At 33.3% G+C, this 21,428-nt stretch overlaps 4 protein-coding genes across 20 annotated transcripts in view; 2 read left to right on the forward strand and 2 right to left on the reverse strand.

The window, feature by feature from the left end:
* Positions 1-640: 640 nt before the first annotated feature.
* LOC136782242 (homeobox protein ARX-like) lies at positions 641-2,602 on the forward strand. Its single transcript, XM_066741535.1, has 3 exons — positions 641-865; positions 1,392-1,597; positions 1,932-2,602. Exons 1-3 carry the CDS (start codon positions 658-660, stop codon positions 2,262-2,264), a joined length of 747 nt encoding a protein of 248 aa, XP_066597632.1. The 5' UTR covers positions 641-657; the 3' UTR covers positions 2,265-2,602.
* Cul2 (cullin 2) lies at positions 2,586-6,911 on the reverse strand. 3 transcript variants are annotated; one of them, XM_066741531.1, is made up of 8 exons: positions 6,582-6,911; positions 5,708-5,919; positions 5,126-5,624; positions 4,891-5,070; positions 4,598-4,816; positions 4,356-4,526; positions 3,134-4,066; positions 2,586-3,005 (listed from the first exon to the last, which is right to left on the reverse strand). In XM_066741531.1, exons 2-8 carry the CDS (start codon positions 5,824-5,826, stop codon positions 2,874-2,876), a joined length of 2,253 nt encoding a protein of 750 aa, XP_066597628.1. In that variant the 5' UTR covers positions 5,827-5,919; positions 6,582-6,911; the 3' UTR covers positions 2,586-2,873. The 3 variants fall into 3 exon arrangements, with proteins under 3 accessions (XP_066597628.1, XP_066597630.1, XP_066597629.1); XM_066741533.1 differs by lacking the exon at positions 6,582-6,911 and adding an exon at positions 6,019-6,564; XM_066741532.1 differs by lacking the exon at positions 6,582-6,911 and adding an exon at positions 5,993-6,564.
* A 187-nt stretch (positions 6,912-7,098) lies between these two features.
* LOC136782238 (fanconi-associated nuclease 1-like) lies at positions 7,099-11,211 on the forward strand. 2 transcript variants are annotated; one of them, XM_066741530.1, is made up of 8 exons: positions 7,099-7,495; positions 7,574-8,709; positions 8,783-8,914; positions 8,984-9,439; positions 9,507-9,915; positions 9,990-10,112; positions 10,169-10,280; positions 10,696-11,211. In XM_066741530.1, exons 1-8 carry the CDS (start codon positions 7,406-7,408, stop codon positions 10,710-10,712), a joined length of 2,475 nt encoding a protein of 824 aa, XP_066597627.1. In that variant the 5' UTR covers positions 7,099-7,405; the 3' UTR covers positions 10,713-11,211. The 2 variants fall into 2 exon arrangements, with proteins under 2 accessions (XP_066597627.1, XP_066597626.1); XM_066741529.1 differs by lacking the exon at positions 10,696-11,211 and having other exon boundaries at positions 10,169-10,649.
* Positions 11,212-11,213: 2 nt separating this feature from the next.
* The window catches only part of Eph (Eph receptor tyrosine kinase), a 53,970-nt gene continuing 43,755 nt past the window's right edge, over positions 11,214-21,428 (reverse strand). For 9 of the 14 annotated variants that reach the window (XM_066741519.1, XM_066741517.1, XM_066741521.1 and 6 more), the window contains 2 exons: positions 16,441-16,515; positions 11,214-15,086 (listed from right to left, as the gene is read on the reverse strand). In XM_066741519.1, the coding sequence (XP_066597616.1) occupies positions 14,822-15,086; positions 16,441-16,515 (340 nt within the window). In that variant the 3' untranslated portion in view covers positions 11,214-14,821. Of the gene's footprint in view, positions 15,087-16,440; positions 16,516-16,971; positions 20,307-21,428 lie in introns of those variants that run through there. The other 5 variants (XM_066741526.1, XM_066741524.1, XM_066741518.1 and 2 more) reach the window with 3 other exon arrangements.

The following is a 21,428-nucleotide window of genomic DNA, read 5'->3' on the forward strand; positions in this document are numbered from 1 at the left end:
TTTTATGAAAATAATGGGATGCGAGTTTTATTGTAAAATTGTCTAGCTTCGGTAAATACATTTTTTTCGTACGCTCATGCTATTGATTGGTGGTATACAAGCAATACATTTTTGAGGCTTCACTGCCCCTCTTGGCAGTAATGCACGGCGTCCCCTACTCGCTGTGGCCTCACAGGTGTAAGGCAAAAAAAAGGAAGAAAAAGAGGAAAGAATACGGCAGAGTTGCTGAGTCGCCAGGGGGTCAAAACAGAGCTCTTAACTGGCCAGTGATTTGTTCGCGCACTTTTCCAAATCTAATCAAGTTACAGGCGTACCAAGTGACAAGAAAAGAAAAGAAGCGGAGACCTAAAAGGTTCATCTTGTTTGAAACAGTTCTATGTAAAGGAAAAACCGAAGAACCAATTCAACGCATAGATAACTATCTCTCGACCCACCTTTCGAATGAAGCAAAACGTCACTGGGAATTCTTAGAGAGCACTTTAAAAGAAATTTATGAAACTCGTTGAAGAACAAATTTTTGGAAATACGTTATAAAAGGAATCGAGGAATCTTCACTGATTAGCAAGAGTAAACTGGGAGTATACCGAGAAGACGAAGGTGGTAGTTCTGGTTAAGTTTTGTTAAACTCGTCAATTGTAAGATTGTGCTGATTTGGCAATGGAGCTGAAGGAGGAAGACGAATCCGGGAACGAAGGGACCAGACAGTTATTTCTCGTTGGTTCACCACGGGATCCTCTAGTATCTTCTTGTGCAGTTGTGGCCTCGGGCACGGTGGACGACATTAATCCAGGCGATCTGCAGCCGAGCGCTCTTGTAGGTCTGATGGACGCGCAATCCTCTTCGGTTTGCTTTCCAACAAAATTCAGTAAGTGCATACTGCCACCCCGAACCTGATTTAATTAAGTCTCTCTCTACCTACCGCTTACCAAGTTGGGGCAGTGTTCAATTAAATTATTGCTAAATGCATTAAGCGGGACACCCCTTTTTTTCAAATAGAGTTAGCACTAATCAGTTTAACAGTTATGAACCGCTTCTGTTCTGGCTAAATCTAACTTAATTTTAAAAGACTCGTCACGCGCTTGTTTTTCGCAACCGCTTCTACAAATCATAGATTATTAGAGCATATGATTGAATTCTGGACAACGACACTTTCTTCGTGCTGTTAAAGTAAAAAAGATAATCTTAATTTCATTACGGTCAAGGGACCTGCAACATTTTCCAGTAGTCTATTAGGAATATTAATTTTTATAATTGATATAGGGGTAGGGAAGAAAAGATTGGTCCATCTCTATATTTAATATAGCGTGTGTTATTTATGATAGAATAAATAAAAAAGCTTGCATACAGTAAACAGCGAATAATGAGAGAACGCTTGGTTTAATTATGTTCAGCTTACGACTTTTCTCCAAGCCCTGGAATCGATGAAAGACAGACTTCGGAGAGTTGTGGGAAAAGGAAGCAACGCAGATATCGAACTACTTTTTCCAATTTCCAATTGGAAGAATTAGAAAGAGCTTTTCAGAAGACACACTATCCCGATGTCTTCTTCAGGGAGGAATTGGCCTTAAGAATTCATTTGACAGAAGCCAGAGTCCAGGTGAAGCAATAAATATGCTAATTGGAATTGATAAGTTTCCGTGCTTTTCTCGAAGATAACAAATTTTTACAAAAAATCATCTTTTTACGTTAAAGTTGCAATTTTTATTCTACATTTTGATTTATCTTAACGCTCCATTCAATTTTATTCTGAATAATGCTATATTTATTTATAAACTTTACGGAAAAATAATTTCCTATTTTCCAAACGTAATGAAGTTCTATTTCTTCTAACCTAGTTGGACAGAAACCGCTCAGTGAATTTTCTTAGATTAGAAAAAAATGAATAAATTAATAATTTCTTGAAAATGAGCTTTTTCACTTTGTGTTCTCAGGTGTGGTTCCAAAACAGACGAGCCAAGTGGCGCAAGCAAGAAAGACAGTGTAAGATAGAGACCCATTTGACGACGCACTTCCAGTCGGATTGCCAGGAAGTACAGCACCAGCAACAACAGTCACAGCAAGATCATTTATTGTTGGAGCCCCAACTTGGCAGCCCGCCTCCGATTTATCTTGGAATGGAATGGGCTGGATTCTCTCCTTGCACGAATACAGCAACAGCCTCGCCACTGATCGTAAATGGAATGAGCAAACCACCAGAATCAGAACCCGAAGACAATCCTTTGCTGGACCCTGAACTTTTGCAATTAAGGGCTCCACGTTCTTAATGCTTTAATTATAAGGCTTATTATTTTTCGCTGCATTGCTACATTAGAGAAATAATTTAAAATGAGAATAGAGAGCAGTGTAGGAACTCAGCGAAAAAGAACAGGCCTATAGTATTTTGCTATGACAAAAAAGAATTGAAATTTTAGACATACGAATTTGATTAACAGCCCGCCTATACTCAAATTTGAATTATTTAATAAGAAACTCCGTTACTCCAACTTAATATGAGATTTATCTATTTCGTTTGCTATTAAAATACTGTATTAAGCAAAGGTAGATGTGTAATAGATATATGAGCATAGATGATCGATTGACGAAACAAATCTATCTTAAAATAGTAACGCCTCCTTTATTCGTTTATATATTACAATTCATTGAATCAGCTATTTTAGTCGAGTTTATGATCGATTAAGCAAACTTGTTGCGTGGTTCTCTGGATCCTTGGAGATTTATCTAATTCAACGATTAAGAATGATCGCCATATTTGTAGGGATAGGCGATAATTGTTGTCAATTAAATTTACAACCTCCTATGTTAATTGATTTTTCTCAACAAGAAACCGGGCAGACTTCTAGACCAATAAATTAATGGCGAACTTTTCGACGGTATTATGCGATATACGAGTATTCATCTGCGCTGTTCGCTGTACGCTCGATGTACTGTTTGTCTATGAGGGCCTCAATACACTTTTTTATCATTCCAATTGACGGAGCAAAAGTCACTTTCGACTGGCTTAGTACCTGCGAAAAATACGCATTTTTAGCTGATTGCATATCACTGTTGAGCATTAATTAAAAAAGAACTGAGTCTTCTACACAGAATAAATAGATAACGTAGGATTCGTGATGAATTTCAAATATAAAATTACCTCTTGCACAAGCTGATTGTGTCTAAGCAGTTTTCTGCTCTTCATTATTCTAACAATGGCTGCTTGTAAGTACATCTTCCGGTCATCGTCAACACTCCGGTGCGTGGCCTCAGCATCGTGCGGTGTTTCCCTCTGCATAGTAGCCATGACTCTAAACTTGGTTCGCTTATTATGATAATCGAAATTTAGACTGAGCATGGAGTCCTCCTCGAGCTCTCCCTCGGTATTCTTCTTCAATATTTTACTTTCTACCAAACTGGCAGCGTGTTTTGCCAACTGATCGTGGGATAATCTTAAAGAGACCGCAGCATCTCTGCACTGGACAGAGTCACATTCCTCAAACAGAAGTAAAAGTGCCATTTGATAAGTCTGGACAGTGACCAGGTAAGGTTTCTTCAAATAATTGAATTTCAGCTCGCCCTGGCAAAGATGATGAAGCCATGTGAGCTTCCTACCGCTGAACTGTGCATGGTAAAATGTTTCGAAAGCCTGCACAGATTTCTCCAGCTGTTGAGGTACGTGAAACGGTCCTGGCCAGTGAGGGCCCAAGGGCCAGGCACCCGCTTGGAGAACGTAAACTACAAAGCCTATACCCAACTGACTCTCACTGTCTTTTTCTCGTAAGCTAGCTGTAAATTTTGCGTTCAAGTCGGCAGAAACTGACATATCAGTGAACATTCGGTGCAGTTTGTTTGTAAACTCGTAGCCACAGGCTTGTTTCAATCTATCGATCATTGCTTCTTCCACGTCCATCGACTGAGACTGCTGATGTATTAGTCGTTTAGCCAGCATTCGGGCATAGAACTTCTGGAATACGTCCTTGTCATCAACGTACTTGAAAACCGTTATAGCTCGACCTAATTTCTCCTCGATTTCACCCTCGGATGCCACTTTTGCTGATTTTTTCAATAAAGAGTCACAATACTTAGCCAGCTAAAAAATTAAGACAATTATTAACGTTACATTCATAAGAACCTCCGCCTTACAACGTTTTTTGTAAACCATTATGTTATATTAAGGTAAGCTTAAACTAAAGATTGGCGCACACGAAATATTCTAACGTTAAGTTCTTTTAAGATTGAGGGAAATGTAGATACGTTATATTAAAAGAACTTAATGTTTGCATATTAAGTTTCTTTACAGTTTGCGCGAAGCGTGTGCGGAAGCTTTAAAAAGCTGCAATTAGTTTATTAGTAAAATCTTTTCTATTTTTTCCACATACCAGTTCTGGAGCTCTAGCCGGTTGCCGTGGAATCGGTCTGAAATTAACTACAGCCGTACAAGCTTTGTCTAAAGCTCCTACAAAAGCCTGATCACCTTTAAACACATCTTTTATGAGCTCCGAATATTTCGCATGTACTTCCAACATATTTTCCACGAATTGTATATGAACCTGAATATAATGATACATATTTTAAGATTATAAATCAAAATTTAATTCAAACCAATTGTGGATTATCTTACATTTTCACCCTGCAAAGGGCCGATTGCTTGTAATCCTTGCTCCGTAATATGCTGAGTGAGTTTTATTGCAAGTGGAGCCAAAGCACCCTGCAAAGGCCTTAAAAGAGGATAAAGTAGAGCTAAATCCCTTCTTCGTTCATTTACTATCATACTTTCAGCTTCTGCATGAAGCCATGTGACATGGGCCTGTACCATCTTCTCTCCATAGCATTGTTTTACCTAAAGCAATATCAGCTATTAGGAAAAATAGTTAATTTTCCAACTAGCTTTTTAACCTTTCAAAATTGGCATACCTTTGGCAGTGAACTTGCATGAAGAAATTTGTGTGCTCTAAGTTCTTCCTGACTCAATCTCCATGTCACTCTTTCCATATAACGTGTTACATCCTGTTGCCTTACTAGTTCAGCTGCCTCCTTTGAATAAAATTCTCCACTAGCTTCCAAGAATGGCTTTTCAAAAATATCTTGATACACCTAAAACAATATTAATGTAATAAATGACAATGTTTAAATAAATTCAGTTACTCACATCTAGCTGCCTTGTTATATTGTATTCTTCAACTTTTACAAAACTTTGTATAACTCCACATATAACTTCTGTACTAGCTAACATGGCTTCACCCATTCTGTCAGCTTGAATGCACGAGAGAAGAAGCGAAACTAACACATGCCTCAATGGAGCTATCATTCTTTTCTTCCAAATGTCTAAGCCAAGTTCCCCGATTTCCATTTGTTCTTGATAATCGGGATCTGTGGAATCAGATGCGCCATAGATAATCTCAGCAATAGAATGTTTATGTTTCTTGATGTGCGTTTGATTAAGATATAAGTACAAGAGGTGCAAATAATTGATGCCTTGAGAATATTCCATCCAAGCATGATAATACTCTTGCAATAAACCATTTCCAGTTGGCGATTTAACTTGCACTAATAATTGTTTTACATGATTATCTAAAAGTCTTTTTGTTTCTGTATATAAACGATCAGCTAGAGGCTCAGGCTGAGCAACACACAGTGAATACACGTCACTATAAATCAAATAATAAATCATTTAATTGAATTAATAAACAACTTCATAAAACCGACAAATTTTATTTAAACTAAATATTACTTGAATCTGTCGTTCCAAGTAGCTCGAGGTACATCTCCTAGTGTAATAACCCCTTTGACTGTTTCTTGCAATACTCCCCATGTTTCAGAAAAGTCAACAATCCTTCGTCTCAGTGACATTGTTCACTCTGTTTATCAATGATTTCTTATTTAAATTGCACTAAGGAAAAATTAAAATATAAACACTTTCAATACAGCTGTCGCAATATTGACCTACAAAAAGAACAATCATCAGTCAGAGCCAAAAGAAACTTTATGAAAGAAAACTTTTTTAACAAAAATTAACAAAATTTTGGCTTCTTTGTGCTATACAACGTCAAGAGGTAGTCCAAGAATAATCTGCAGTCTATAGGTGAAAGCAAACTGACAAGGGTGCGAGTGTTTTGTACATCAGTGGTTTAAAAATAACATAAAAGTTAAATACACTGCACATGTATTCACGATTCATGGCCGTCCGAATGTTGTTTTCAGATCGCCGCAGCCTCAGGATCGAACTCAGAATATTGCGCAAAACAAGATCAAGAGAGATGAAAAGAAAAAAGAGGGAGAAGGGGGAGGGGAGAAAGTATGAGAAGCGGGGATATAGAGGCAGAGTGAGAATAAGAAAGGGAAAAAAAGGGAGAAAAATCTACACGCAGTTAAGAGCCGGAAGTTCTTTCTCTCCCGCAGAATTTGTAAAGCAACAATTTTAAGGTTAAGACTAATCTCCATTAAGTGATTCAATTGGTTCGTTAGGCTTCAATAACAAAGGCGACGAAAGGAATTCAAAATTATGCAGTGGGAAATTAAAGAGCGCGCCTATTACGTACAGCTGACCGGTAATGGGAATTAGGGAATCTAGTAAAAGCAAAACATTGCAATTTTTGTCGACTAACCAAAAAATTGCACCGATGTGATGGGCTAACAAATTTGTTTGATCGCTAATCGATCTCTCAGTTTCCACAGACACAGATTGTTTTCTGGACCACTTATTTTTGGGATACTGCGAATCATTCCCTGTTGCAAAATTCATGACATTTGCAATGACCCTCTTTAAACATCATTTTTCCAGTTTCCTTCTAAGTTGAACATTCGCACTTGGTTTTCGAAGAGCTTTCTAGACGGAAGTAGATTTGATTTGTACGAACTGGCGAATAATAAACGTTTGGACACGAATGGTTAATGAAATGTTTTATAACGACAATTCGAAGCACCAAACCCACCAACTCTCAATAACATTGAGCGGCCATCTTTTTTTTCTAACCTCGTTCGACTATCGACATTTTCATGGCTTTGAGAAATTGATAATCGAAAAGCGGGAGATGATGAAAGAGGGGGGAGCTGATCGAGTCAATTCAGAGGATTTCTACGTATGTATATAAATCCCGACTTTTGAGGGACTCCGTGGAAGAACTGACCCTAAAATGTGCACAAAAAGTGTATCGACTTTCTGCTAAAACGAACGGGCCTAAAGGGTTTTCTCTAAAGCAAGCCCACTTATGACAACTGTTTGTCACAGTTGTCGCTTATTATGCCCCAAACACTCGATTTGATTGGCCATCGCAACCACCGGGACCCGAGTGTAAAACTGTAGAATGTAAATCTTTACTGCTTGCTTGGCAAAGTATTTTTTGAGAAGGACCTTTGTTTTCTTTAAAGAATAATTGATTAAAGATTAAACGCGTTTATGATCCATCTATATGCTTGTGTATAATCAATTATGTCCCAGCCAAGAATAGATTCATTCTTTGTAATTAAAACTAAAATTCGATCGGATGCAGAATCTAAAAAATTACAAAGTTTAAAGAGTGTAAGTATATTTTCAGTTATGAATTAAACAACTCAACTACATATATCCTCTTTATTAAAATAAATATTTATTATTTAGAAACCAGTAACAGCGAGAAACATATTTTCAAGTCCTACAAAAAGCTATGGATCTCAAAAAGAAGATACTTTTAAAGCTAGTTCTTCGTCTTTTAAGAGATCCAATGGGTTTTCTAATGAATCAGTTTGTGAATCACCAAAGAAAGTAACTAAGTTTGACTTGACTTTGGATGAAGAATTGTCTCCAGTTAAAAGTCAAAGTAAAAAGTTTGTAGTTAAAACACCAACACCAGTAAAAAGATTATTTTCTCAAAAGAAAACAGCCTCATATAAATTGATTTTCAAAAGTAATGAAGAGGATATAATAATAAAAGCTATCGAACAATTGAACCTTGCAAAGCAAGGATCTATTCCTTTAAATGATTATAATTTGCATGAAATTTATACTTTTAACAATTTTAAAGTTGAATATGCTAAATTAAATACAATGGCTACTACTGAGTATAAATTAGAAGATGTAGTTATACCTAGTGAATTTAATTCACTGCATTTATTTATGATGATGGTCAATGTTTTCTCGAATCCTGTCAATTGTGGTTACTTTAGTGAAGATGAGTTGGACATTGTGTTTTCAATGCTAACATTACCCAATACTGCAAAGTATTTACTTACATGTTTGGTGAAGAGAAAGCAATCTTGGAAAAGAATTTCATCATTAAGGATTCCTCATTTAACAGAAAACTTGGAGCCAATCTTTGAGCATTTAGAATCTTGTTCCTTTTGTACTTTTGATATAAGTAGTGAAAACATTAATACATTATTTGACTTATTACTAGTAAATGAAATTCGTGAAATTTGTAAATTATTTAAATTAAATATTAAAGGAAATAAGGAAACATTAATCTCAGAACTGATACAATTTTCTTTAAGAAAACCTTTGTTTCTAAATGTTAGAAGTCCAAAGGAGATTTTGCTTTCTGCAATCAAAACCAAATTAGGACGTTGTGTACGTTTAAAGCCACAGATATATTGTATTATTAGCAGAGTGATTACTTTATTGGTGCCATGTCAAGATCCTAGTGATGATATTGGAAAATTATTTTTCACCTTGTTAAAAGTTCAGCAAGGAGAAATAAAGTTTCCAAAATTACCTCTGTTACATTATCCAATATTTAGTGATAAACCCCATCTTCTTAGGTATTTAACACTGAAATATAAATATAATGATAAATGTGAAATAATATTTATTTTTATAAAATTTATTTTTAAGCTATGTAGAAGCTAAAACTGCTTTAGCTGACATTGTATCTGCAATTGAACAAAAACACTGGAAAACTGTGACAAATTTAGGGGAAGTAGCCTATGAAAGATTTAAGCTTTTTGTCAAATTTGATTCTATAAGGTAAGATATGCTAAATTAACTTATAAATTAAATGAAAGAAAATCTTCTTAAGGTAAATGAAAATTTTAGTTTAGCTTGTTCAGCAATACCTTCACATGTACAGTTTTACATGCCAGGATACATTTGGGGCAAAGTATTATCAAAGAGTATAATTGCCTTTAAGAAAGATAGATTAACCATTCATCAAGCTATATCTAGTTTACAAGCTTTGATAGAGCAAAAGTACTATATGAGAAATTCTAAAGGTCAATGGTATACTGAGCTTGCGTTGATTTATATGTATCACCTTAAAGATTTGAATGAAACTGCAGTCATACTAAAAAAGGCTTTTGAAGATGAAAGTTTCTTAACAATTGTCGATAAAGTTAATCTTTTACAAAGAATGGATCAAATGATCAGAAGAAGAACTGGAATTACAAAAGATTTGCAAGATGAATTAGCAGCTATACGAAATTCAATAATGAGTACTGTACCTGATAATAATAACATATGCAACAATCATGTTCAAGCAATTCGCATGAAAGGGTAAATATTAGAATATTAATAAATCTTCATAATTATGAGGATAAGATAATAAAAATTTAAATTTCAGACTTGCAAATAACAAAGCTATATGGCGTATTAACAAAGGAGATGACAAAGAAACTTATGGTTCCGTTGAGAGTCTTGCGGTGCATCATTATCTAAATGAAGGATTTACAAATGGCTTACATTGCGAAGGAGCGTTGCCAGTTGCATTGTTTTCTATATTATTTTGGGAAGATATTTATACACATCCAGTTCCAGGTGCATTTGTATCTTCATATCAAACTGCGCCATCAGATTTATATACTTCGGAATTTTACAATAATAGAAAGGATCGAATTGATATGAAAATTCAAATCCTGAATAATTTGGAGTTAGATGCTTTCAGTACATTAATAGAAACAAATTTTCTTGAATATAGTCAATACCAGTGTCTAATACCCAAACATTTATTTCAAAGCAGCAACCATTTAAAGGTAAAATTAAAATACTACTTTATTAAAATTTTCAACAAAATGACAGTTACTTTAAAAATAATTATGTTTTTTAGGAGATTGTTATGTGTCTTGGAAAAGAGAATGTAATGGCTATCTGTAATCGAATGATGCATGATTTTAGACAATGGATGGCTGGGTTTCCTGACTTAATTATTTGGAATCCAAGTACTTTTAAGGTAAGACATGTATGTAACTACAAATAAATTGGTGCTAAGCAATTATTTTATTTTAGTACAAAATCGTTGAAGTTAAAGGTCCTAAAGACAAGCTTTCAACAAAACAAGAGCTGTGGTTAAATTTCTTATATGAGCATGGAATAAGTGTAGAAATTTGTTGGGTACAAGGTAAAGTTTATACAAATATACTTAGGGTCGGTGCTTTGCACAAAAGTCGGAATTAAGTGGGTGTACCAATCTTCATTTTTTTTGTTCACCAAATCCCGAATATATTTTGTTTTGACAGTTCAATGCATGAAATTTTAAATGTATGAATTTAATTAAAAATAAAAATATGATATGTAGAGGAAAAAAACATTGTGTAAGCTAATATTATTATTAAAAAGTTAAGTCGGTACACCTACTTAATCTCGACTTTTTGGGCGAAGACACCAACCCTTAAAACTTTTTTAAGGTGTCAGTACTTCTAGTACTGTATAAGTGCAAGGCCCTTTGATGCAATATCTTAAAATAAATTTATATTATTAGTGATATTGTTTTTATTTCTTTTGTAATAATTAATCTTTAATTTATATTTTTTCAGAAAACCATACGCCATAGTGGAAGTAAAAGATGAACAAGAATTTAAGTTTTTATGTTTTTAAATTCTAAAATATTTTATATTTTTATACAGAGATAAATATTTTCATTGCATGTGTTTTATATTGTTAAATATGTATAGTTTATAATTTAAGACGCCTTAAAGTTTAATGGAAGAAGACATTTATATCTCAATTTGCAAAAGGTAAAACTCTCTAGCCTAAAGTAGCGTATACGGTTGACCTAATAGACTGATGGCATGTTACAGATAGAGTATTGTTTCAAAAAAGTTTTAATTAAGAATGTATTTAAAGTACTTTACTTAAGAGCTACTTTTTGTAATCAGGATGTATTAAATACCTATATTTTATACTATTTGTGTTTTCCATGTACTTTAGTATAATAAAAATGTTGACTTTCTTATCTGTATCGTTGTACGTTATTCTGAAATAGTTGCATATCAAATAAAATAATATTAAAATAGCGATAATATATACTAGGAGGAAGAGGAACTAAGAAAAGTTTTGTTTACATCGTATAAGGTATATTATTTATTATATCTTATGTACATTCAACATTGTATTGACAACACCGTAGGAAAAATGTTTAGACACATCCCAAAATTGTTGGCAATAACTCTATGTTTGTTAATTTTGCCCACTGTCATTTGTAATTTTATACAATAAATTGAAGACACACTGAGGCGTTTTTCTTAACCAATCTTATAAAAACTTAGCTTGGCGAGTATACATAAATAATCGCGCGTGTACGTGTACGTGAGCTATTTATATGTATGTATAATATATGGGACGGTACCTGTGTGCTTTAAATTTCACGTTTATTTTCTTTTCTTTCTCGATTCGTTTTCGAAGCAGGTACTTAGATAAAGTTCACTGTTAAAAACGCATATTTAATAAAAGAAAGAAGAAGTAATTAACGCGCATAAAGGTCACCTATTTATCACTTAACTATTTAATAATGTAGATGCTTGTAGGCTCGGGAATAATGTTTAATATATTATATCCTACATGTACTTGATTACTTTACACATTAGAGATTTCTTGTATGCTCTAAAGTGAAAGAAATCTCTCCCCTTCGCGTGCCCTTTATGGTCGTACCAGCAAAAAACTAACTTACACTAATTAAAACTTTATTAATTTAGTCAGATCTTTAAACAATAAATAAACTTTTAATTCAATAAATATTATCATAATAATCGTTGAAAGAAAAATAAAACAAAATAATTGTCAAGCACACCATAATTTCTTTTTGCATAGCTCGATTCCTCTTCTCGTAAATTATAGAAAAAAAAGCAACAATTCAACCTAAATATATAAATTTACTCGAGTTTAATTTTGATTTGTTATTGTTAGCAATATTTTTCCAACTACTCCCTCCAGCCTCATTTCCAGTTCTCTTTTATACAGTTTTACAAGTACACGATATAACCAAAATATGTGATTTGAAGCACGATCGAAAGCCTCGAGAGTATATAGCAGCTGATTCTGCTTTATTGAAATAATATCTTATTGATAGACTATTTATATGACTTTTTCCAGTGGCTCTTTCCATTATTACTGTAATAATAACTATATTCATAGTGTATTAGACGGATATTGAATAATTCGCTAGAAACAATGTTAACACTCTGCAAAACTTAGGATCGCACTTGCAAATCTGTCGCTACACACACAAATATAATTACAATTCTGAATTCTTATAATTCGTCCTGTAAAGACCCATTCGAGAATTATCATGACAGGCGAATTCTCGATATCAAATGGGATCCAACAAGGGATTGTCGCCTCTACTTTTCTTTAATTTTTCGTTATAATCTTTAATACGAACATTTAGGAAGGTAGCGCTATTGATAATTAATATTTTCAGACATTTGTTAACATTCTCTATATAAAAATCTGCATTTACATTCACTTATTGCTTGAATTCTTTAGCATCCGCTCTCACTATTCTGGAGCTAGATTTCATTGAAAACTCCCAAGTTTGTGCCAAGTTTGTATCATATGTCCATATATAGATATATAGATCAAAGATTCAATAATAATTATCATATAAGAAACTGTTGAAAAGTCTTTAGAATAATATAATGCAATAGAGTATTATTTTCTCTCATCGCTCCCACTCGAGAAACACGCAGTCATAAAAAAATTCTTTTCTCCCTCAAATTCGTCCAATTTTTAATTAAACCAACTTAGATCTTTGAACAGATCTTTTCCTCGCGTAATTCTTGCTTTCCACTAACTTTTATACGCTGTTTAAACTTTACAAGCGTTTTATACTTTTACGCTATTGTTTTCTGTTTAACAAAGATGTCGAAGAATTCATTTCTTTTATACGAAATCTATATAACGCTTGAGAATAATTCTCAATATCAGCCGATCACACTTATTACTCGACACATACCATTTTCATGGTGCTTAGGATCATTTATAACGCGAACATGCTGGAACGACTATTATTTATATTTTTAATCACCTATGCGTTCATTTCGCATGCTACAATAGCCAGTAAATATAACTTTAAATTCAATTGGCAGAAAGACGCTAACAATAAATTTGCACTGACGATAAGAAAATTTATGAAGATTGCATCGTTCCAAAATATACGCTGATATGTTCATATTTTCGGAGGATATATTGATTCTTCTTTAGCTATTCGTTACTTTAGATCTTATGCGAGCTCGATCCCTTAAAATTTATCGTTCATTCCTTCTCACTTTTTCTACTTTACAATTGTTGGCTCTACATTCATGATATAATCTAGTATTATATGTACAAAAGAATTATAAATCATGAATTGCACCGCGAATTGCAGTAGTTCTCCAGTTACGTGTTCGGTTTCGCATCGATGACTATAAATATTCATTTAAGAAGCATCAATTTTCATTATATAATTTATTTACTAAAATTAATTAAAATAATTATAAATTATACAGACATATTGTACAATTAAATACGCTTAAGAACATAGTTTTGCAGTTTTAGGCAGTGCAACTTGCAATAAAAAACATTTATTAAATATTTTTATAAGATGCTTTTGCCTCCTTTTTTTAAATTTGAAAAAGACATTTTTCTTTCCTCTCTTAGCTTACAGTAGCTGCTCGCACCGAATTCAATGGCACATTTTTATTTCTATCATTAAACAAGCAATACGCTGAATTTTGTTATCTTTCATCGTTGAAGTTTAGAAGCAGTTGTTAATACGTTTAAGGAAGAAGCATTATTTTTCAAGTACAATAATATCCTCAAAATAAGAACGAAACCTGTATTTTAGGCCATAAAAAACGAAAGAAATAGCTTTACTGTCAAGGATAATAAAAGTAATACAGAAATGAAAAGACCTGTACTCTCAATGACCCAAGCAATATGCTCGATTATCGCTGCATAACGAAGTAATAAAAAATTAACAACAGAACTCGTTGTGGGAAACGTATAAGATACAAAATACAGTAAACAATATAAATTATAAATTAAGAAATCTATCGCTTCTACTGATGTACGTATATATTTGTAACGTATGTCACCGTATACGCTCCATGAAAAACAATCTTAGAAATTGTATTAGGCCTTTCTCTCCAAACGAGAAGTCGTAAGCGAAATTGATGGCAGTTAAAACGCATATATATATAATAACTCGTTGTAACTTTGTAAATCCTTGCTATATAAAAATCAATTAAATAGAAAAGTCTTCGTTGCGGTAAGTTCTTTATATGAATGTGCTCGCTCGTCGGAACGTTAATTTCTTCGGCAGTGTCATGTTAATTAATTTTTAATTGGTCACGGTTAAATGCATACAGAGTCGGTGCAGGTAAAATCTTGGGGTTACAAAAAAAGTTGAGAATTAGAAAAACAGAAAATACACGGATGACGTCACTTCAGTCTGTTCATCATTTCCCAAAAGGGCAGGAGGATGAGGTGTTGAATTTCAGCATCAAAACTCGAAATCTTCCAGCTTTGCGTTGGAATGTCTTGCTTCAGGTGGAGGACGTTTCGTCTACTTTGTCTCCGGTTCCTTCGTACATCTCGTTGAATACCAGTCGTCGTACATATTATATATATATATATATATATATATATATATATATATATGCATACTACAGATTTAATTACAAACTACACGAGGAAGCCTTGGGAAGTTGCCGACATTTGCGCTCGCAATGCCGTCACGCTGTTCATGATCTTTTTCTGGTGGCCCACCAGAGTGATACCGAGGGCCGTGAGTTCTTGTACGGTTACCCTGGCAGCGGCTTCCAAGGTCGTTACACCTGCTCGCTCGAAACTCTCGGCGTACCGCGACATTTTGATCGAGGCCAACCACTCACTGACAGAGGTCAGTTGCGTTAAATCCACTGCGTCCGGTGCCAATGGATTTGTTCCCCTGCAAAAAAATCGAAAAACCATTAATACCATTTCTCACTTTGCGCTTCTATATACACCAGACGATGAATGAAATCTTCTCTCCTTTGTACAACTCTTTCTTTCCATTTCATTCATCGTTTTCAGCATTCTGGCAATGCTCGACTTGCATTATTTTATTTATTTATTTTTTTTAATAAACAAACGCTGTTAAAAATTAGAGTGCTCGAGCAAAGCCAAAAGAGGCTTTATCAAATGTTACTGTACAGTACCAAAGACCAGGTTCTCTCTTAATTGTTTTAACATGACGTTTCAAACTATCATATATGAAATTTTAAGTAGAAAAATTTTCGGGTCTTTGATAAAATCACTAATTGCTCGTTCTAATGTTATCAGATATAATTTAAATCACTCTTTAAATTAAATATGTACTTTTTACACACGGTTTATTTACATAGGAAATATGGATATGTGTACAATGATCAAAAACACGATTAATATCTCATGCTCTTGAAATATCATAACTTTTTCAACAAACACGTATGATTCTAAATTGGGTATAATTATACAAGAATGATATTTCAACAACAAGTTCATCTAAATGGGTATGAAAATATGCAGATAGAAAATTTTGATTTCTATGTTGCTGTTAGTATATTATATATCCTGGGTATTCGTTTAATAGATTATAAATATAAAAAGAATGTTACACAGATCTATTGTTTCACACTAATTATGTAAAAGGGTATAATTAATGATTAAACTATGCAAAGTAGGTACTCTTGTTGGTTATGAGGAAACTTTGCAAAAGTGAAAAGAAAATTAAAGATTGCTACATTATTCATAAATTGATACACAAGCCCAATGGTATTCTACGAACAACCAACTAATTAATTAATCTTTCAAAATTCTGTCTGGATCTTGTTTCTTCGATTTTCTCTATCTATGTAACAACGATCTAACACAGGTAGCTATAGCTATTTAACGTGGGAACCAGAAATCACAAGAAACGGAGATGTAAAAATACGACAACTAATTAATTGACAGAATAATTATAGTATATGGATATAAGTCGAGGAAATTGTACGAAAGTGGATTATGGTGCGTATGAAGCAAGCAGTGCGATATAAACTAAATGGGTCTAGCAGGGCAAATGCTGTTTTCTGCATGGCAACCAGTTTCAATTGAGTTTCATGAAAATGCGAAGAGCAAAAAAATTAATAAACAAAAGCGAATTCAAGTTGATCAACGTATGCATATGTTTTAATAAATTTCTAATGGTATAAAGACAATTTAAGTTTTCTAAATGAGGGTAAAGTGCTTTTTTGCTCTTCTGTTTTTCACTCGTTGTTACGATTCCATTTCTGCTATTTTACCTTTTCCTCAAATGCACGGTGGAAGAAGACGATGATGCGGGTGGGGGCGGAGGTGGAGCACCCCTTTCTCTGATTCTGACAATTGTTAGCATTTGTTAGTGCTCACACGTATATGTTTCCATGTTCGCGTTTGTGTTTTATAATATGTACTTTTCGATTCGTTTTTATACATATACTCTTCTAACTTATATATTATGTTTTTAATTAACTATCGCATAGAAATTTGTGTTTTATTCGTGTGTTCTAGGGAAAATGGGGGAGGACTGAGGAGAATTTCAATTCTCAACAGTCGAGTGAGCTTACTTATCGATTGATAATATTTTTGTCAGGCACACAGGAACATGTAGAAATTTAATTTAAGAATTTTTGAACGTACGTGTTGAACGATCGAGTGATCGGAACTCTCCAATTTTAAATATATATATATATATATATATATAATATTAACTATACCAGAGAGCCTGAGACAAAAATAATAACAAATTGTTGCTACCTTATCTCGATATATCGATCGTACCATCTCGTGACTTATTTAATTAAATCACGATAAAAAGTTGAAATTAAAAAAAGACAAATTTCGTGTTTTTCCAGAAAATTGTATTGTAACGGAAAATACATGTAGCGATATTATTGTAACTATAATTACGTATGAACTGCATTCGAACAATTGTCGGAGCGTTATTGGTGTTTGATAATAATATACTATTAATTTTAACCTAGGGCCTCTTGCAGCAGTATTGAGATTATTGCAACCGGTATTATGGCATTTAAAGTGTTTCTGCACCGTTCGTGCACTCCTGTATAAATAACTTCAAGTAGAAAAATACTATTCTAACTGTTTCGAGTTGCATCTGTTGTTCGAGTACAAGCTAACGAGTCTTTTTGATTTATCAAATTGTGGAAAGTCGACAGACATCAATATATAGTATAGTTTATGTTAAATATACATAGAAATTCGCATTTATAATTATAATTCATGTACATACACTATCTTTGGTCTACTAATTAAGGCCATCCGTGTTATCTACTGTACTGCCTTAAATAAAAACTGCATAAAACCGAGGATAAAGGATATTCATGCTTTGAAAAACATAAAAACTTTAACTTCGGTTTTATCTTAGTTTTAGAAGCAACGAAGATAATTCAGATGGGCTAAATTAGTGTAGAAGTTTGTATATATACAAAATAAATGCTTTAATATTAACGCTGTGAATCTCTTATTTTTCGAGAATATGCCAAAATTTTATAGAAAACCTTTTGCACGAGAGAAAGAGTACATGTAATTTAGTTGACTACAATAGCTATATAATGTGATTCGTGTAATATGTTTATTTTACAACGTTGTTTGACTTTGGACTAAAGTTTTTTGATTTTCTTCTTATTACTTTCCAATTATCAGCAAGATGGTATTTAATATTAAAGAATTCACCCTGTACGTAGATTGTAGAGAAAGCAAATGGTCCATAGCTCGTTAATGTGTTTACTATTCTTTGCAGATTGGTGAAACAAATAGAATTCATATAGCAACACCCTGTATATTTTCGGCCATTTTTTTGTAATGTTTTTATATTGAAAAAATAAGTGGTCAAAACTAAATCTGGTGTAATTTTTACTCTCATACTTGCCCCAGGAATTATTGAAGAATCATTCTTTCTCTGTGTAATTATAGTTTCTTCGAAAAATCCATTAAGCAGAATATGGGCTTAAAGCATGACCATTGAATAAGTAGTAACATCTATAATCGTAGTATGATACGCGTGACTTTAGAGATTTAGAAAAAACTTTCAAAGACTAATATCTCTAATATAAATGTTTTCTTTAACCTTCACTATTCGCTTTTATTGCTATGGATTAAATTACAGATTCTATTGCTTTTATCTACTTTATCTAATTTTAATGTAACTTTCAGTTTATATGAAATAAAATTCGTGTACTCTTATAAAATCAAATGAAAATAGCAATTAGAATTTTCGCTTCACTCATAGTTTTCGTAGCAAATTTAAGATTCGTCGTAAAATCTACGTCAACCTAAATATATTCAATATTATATAAGTAATATTTACTCGATAATTATAAAGAATATTTTGATTTAACAATTAACTATGATATTTTTTATTTTTTCGTCTAATAACTTGGGGCCTTCTAAATTACTTTATCCGTAACCCACTTATCTTTACTTATGTACGACAATGTATTAAAACGTGACTTCTAATAATTCTTTCAATTATAAATAGGCGTGACAACATTTCTTTCACGCTTCACGATAAATAAGATTAAGCAAGTAGATTATGATTAAATTTCTCTATAATATTCATTTCATCCTTACTTGTGGTTTATTTAATATCATATCTTTAAATCAAATGGCTTTACAAAATGTTCTATTGTAACGAGAGAGGGAAATAATTAGAGAGGGACAAAAGAAATTTAATCTTATAATCACGATATATACGCATCGCGGAGTAGAAAAGTAAAAATACAAAGCTACGGTAAATTAATGTTAAAATTACGAAACCAATGCATGAATATTTACTTTATAATGTTAAATAAATAAATATAATGCACGAGCTTTCGAGTTTATATAAAATACATAAATAAATAAACCCTTGTGCCTCTCGCTGGCTACTCTCCTCATATACTCGTTCTCTATAATAACTAATTTATAACACGTATTTAATCAGAAACACGAGTAAATATCTACTTGGCTAATTTTTAAATTTACGTCGTTAGAGAGCTCGCAACATTTCAATAATGCGTTTATCTTCTGGCAATTACACCAATGACACAACGTATATTAAAATTATTTTCTACATAACACGAACAAATTCTTTTAAATCAATACAAGATTAATCGTTCCTTAATCCAAAATTAAATTCAAGCAACGTATAATTTAATTTACCACCCTCGACGTAGGTATATATACGTAAGAATATAACCCACATCGTCCTTAAACTAACGTCAATTTTTAATAAAAAAAACTAGAAAATCCCAAAATTCCCAACAAAATCAATTTTCTTTGTATTTTAAAATGAGTACTTGTACCTATTCGTAGTTGAAACAGAGAAAATTTCAAATAAAACTACTTTACTCGATTCAACGTTACTCTACCTTTAAATATTGATATTATTCATAGTAAATTATTCTCTTAATCTCGCTAATCGAACTACATTACCGAGAATACTAACTTTCCCAATAAAGGATAATATGGTACACATAAGTCAACGTATCGTTCAGTGCGCTTCTATAGAATAAAACGATACTCTTCTAGTATTTTCATCATATAATACAAACAAACGAAACGAAACTGAAGAGCACGCATTGGGTAACAAAATGATAAAATTACAAATAAATCCCCGCACACTGTACAAATAATTAATATCATGAAAAACGTAAGTGTGTAGCACGATTAAAATTAAAAGCTCGCGTGTTTGATAATTACAGTCGAATTTCACGAGTTTCGTTATATAATCATGAGTAAAATTTGAATGATGCACGAGAGGGTGTTGGACGTGTCAAAGTGGTAGCATCGGGTGTTCGTCGTGTAATCGAACGATTTGCACGAGATATGGTTGAGAGGGTGGGGGGGGGGGGGGGGGGATTCGGGGCCAGGTTAAAACTTTTGTTAGCCAAAGTGCGTGAATGGGACCCAATTGGGGTACGTGAGCGGTGGCTGTGGGGGCAATGAGTGTGTCGCCGTATGTGTGTGATAGTGTAAGCTACGGCCGGCTCCTGGTGGCATTACTGGAACGGAAATCGCTGACTGGGCCTGGTGGGCCTTATGGCCCAAAACATCTACGAATGGACTTGCGCCTGGTACGCCAGCTGCGTGACTCGTTACGTAGTAAGGATTATGAGCAGGAGGCCTCACGCTGTATACGATCCCATGTGGTTGTAGTAGTAGTAGAGTAGTAGTTGTCGTTGTCGTTGTTGTTGCGGCGGTTGTCGTTGAAGTCGATGATCACAGGATGACGGTGAAGTCGCAGTTGCAGTTCGTAGACGGATACCAAAGACACCGCAGAACCAAAACCACAAAGAATTAGCCCAGAAGAAAAAGGAGTGAGATAGTAAAAGCTGCCTCCCGACATTTTAATAGAGTGCAGGCTCTTTTTTTCTCGCTGTCTCTTCGTATTCTTTTTTTACATTTCTTTTTACATGTATCAGAGAAACTTTGAAGAGCATTTATGTTAATAAAAAAATAAACAAACTTAAAAACTTCTTTTATACACTTTTGCCCATTGAAAAGAGACTCTAGAAATAGAATTGTTGTGCAATTTGAAATAATAAACCGTGATTCTTTTTTTCTTGCAGATATTAGAAAAGGTAGATGAAAGAAAATTTGTTTACGAAATTGGAAAATGTGCATTTAATTGGAATAATATTTTTTTCAGCTTTTACGTTTCACAGCGTGTTAAGAAGATAAATGAGGATTAAGGATATTGGCTTAAAGTGAACAAACAAAAAATACAGGGAATATTAAGCGGCAAAGCGATAAAAGTTATTTAGAAGCCACCATTTGTTATTTTTTTATTATTGCGGAAGAAACAAAACATGTGGTAAAAAATAATAATCGCGTAGACTTTCGTCCATAAATTAATTGTCCTCCCAGCTAAATTGAAAAAGTCATTTAGCTATCTCTTCATTATTCTGTAAATTGGATACAGTGTGCAGGGCCGTGTTTAAAAGAAAAGAAATATGAACGTAGATAGGGGCAACGTTGGTATAATTTAAAATGAAAAAATGAAAAAACAAAAAATATCAAGAAGGAGAGATTTGTAATTCTGGGCAGTTTTGAACGAAAATTAAAACTGGATCTGGTAAAATCTTTCTTCAAGTATGATAGTAATTGTAGTAAGAGTATATAGTATAACAGAAGTATATAGTAATAGTAGTAGTAGTAGTAGTAGTAACCATACTAGCAGTAATAATAATAATAGTATCACAAGAAAATAGTGAAATTCTGCTTGATTGAAAAATTGCTTTCACCATCTTTT

Source organism: Prorops nasuta, unplaced genomic scaffold, assembly GCF_024137725.1.
Source record: "Prorops nasuta isolate Cenicafe-Biocafe unplaced genomic scaffold, Cenicafe_Pnas_1.2 PNAS00025, whole genome shotgun sequence".
Taxonomy (NCBI): domain Eukaryota; kingdom Metazoa; phylum Arthropoda; class Insecta; order Hymenoptera; family Bethylidae; genus Prorops; species Prorops nasuta.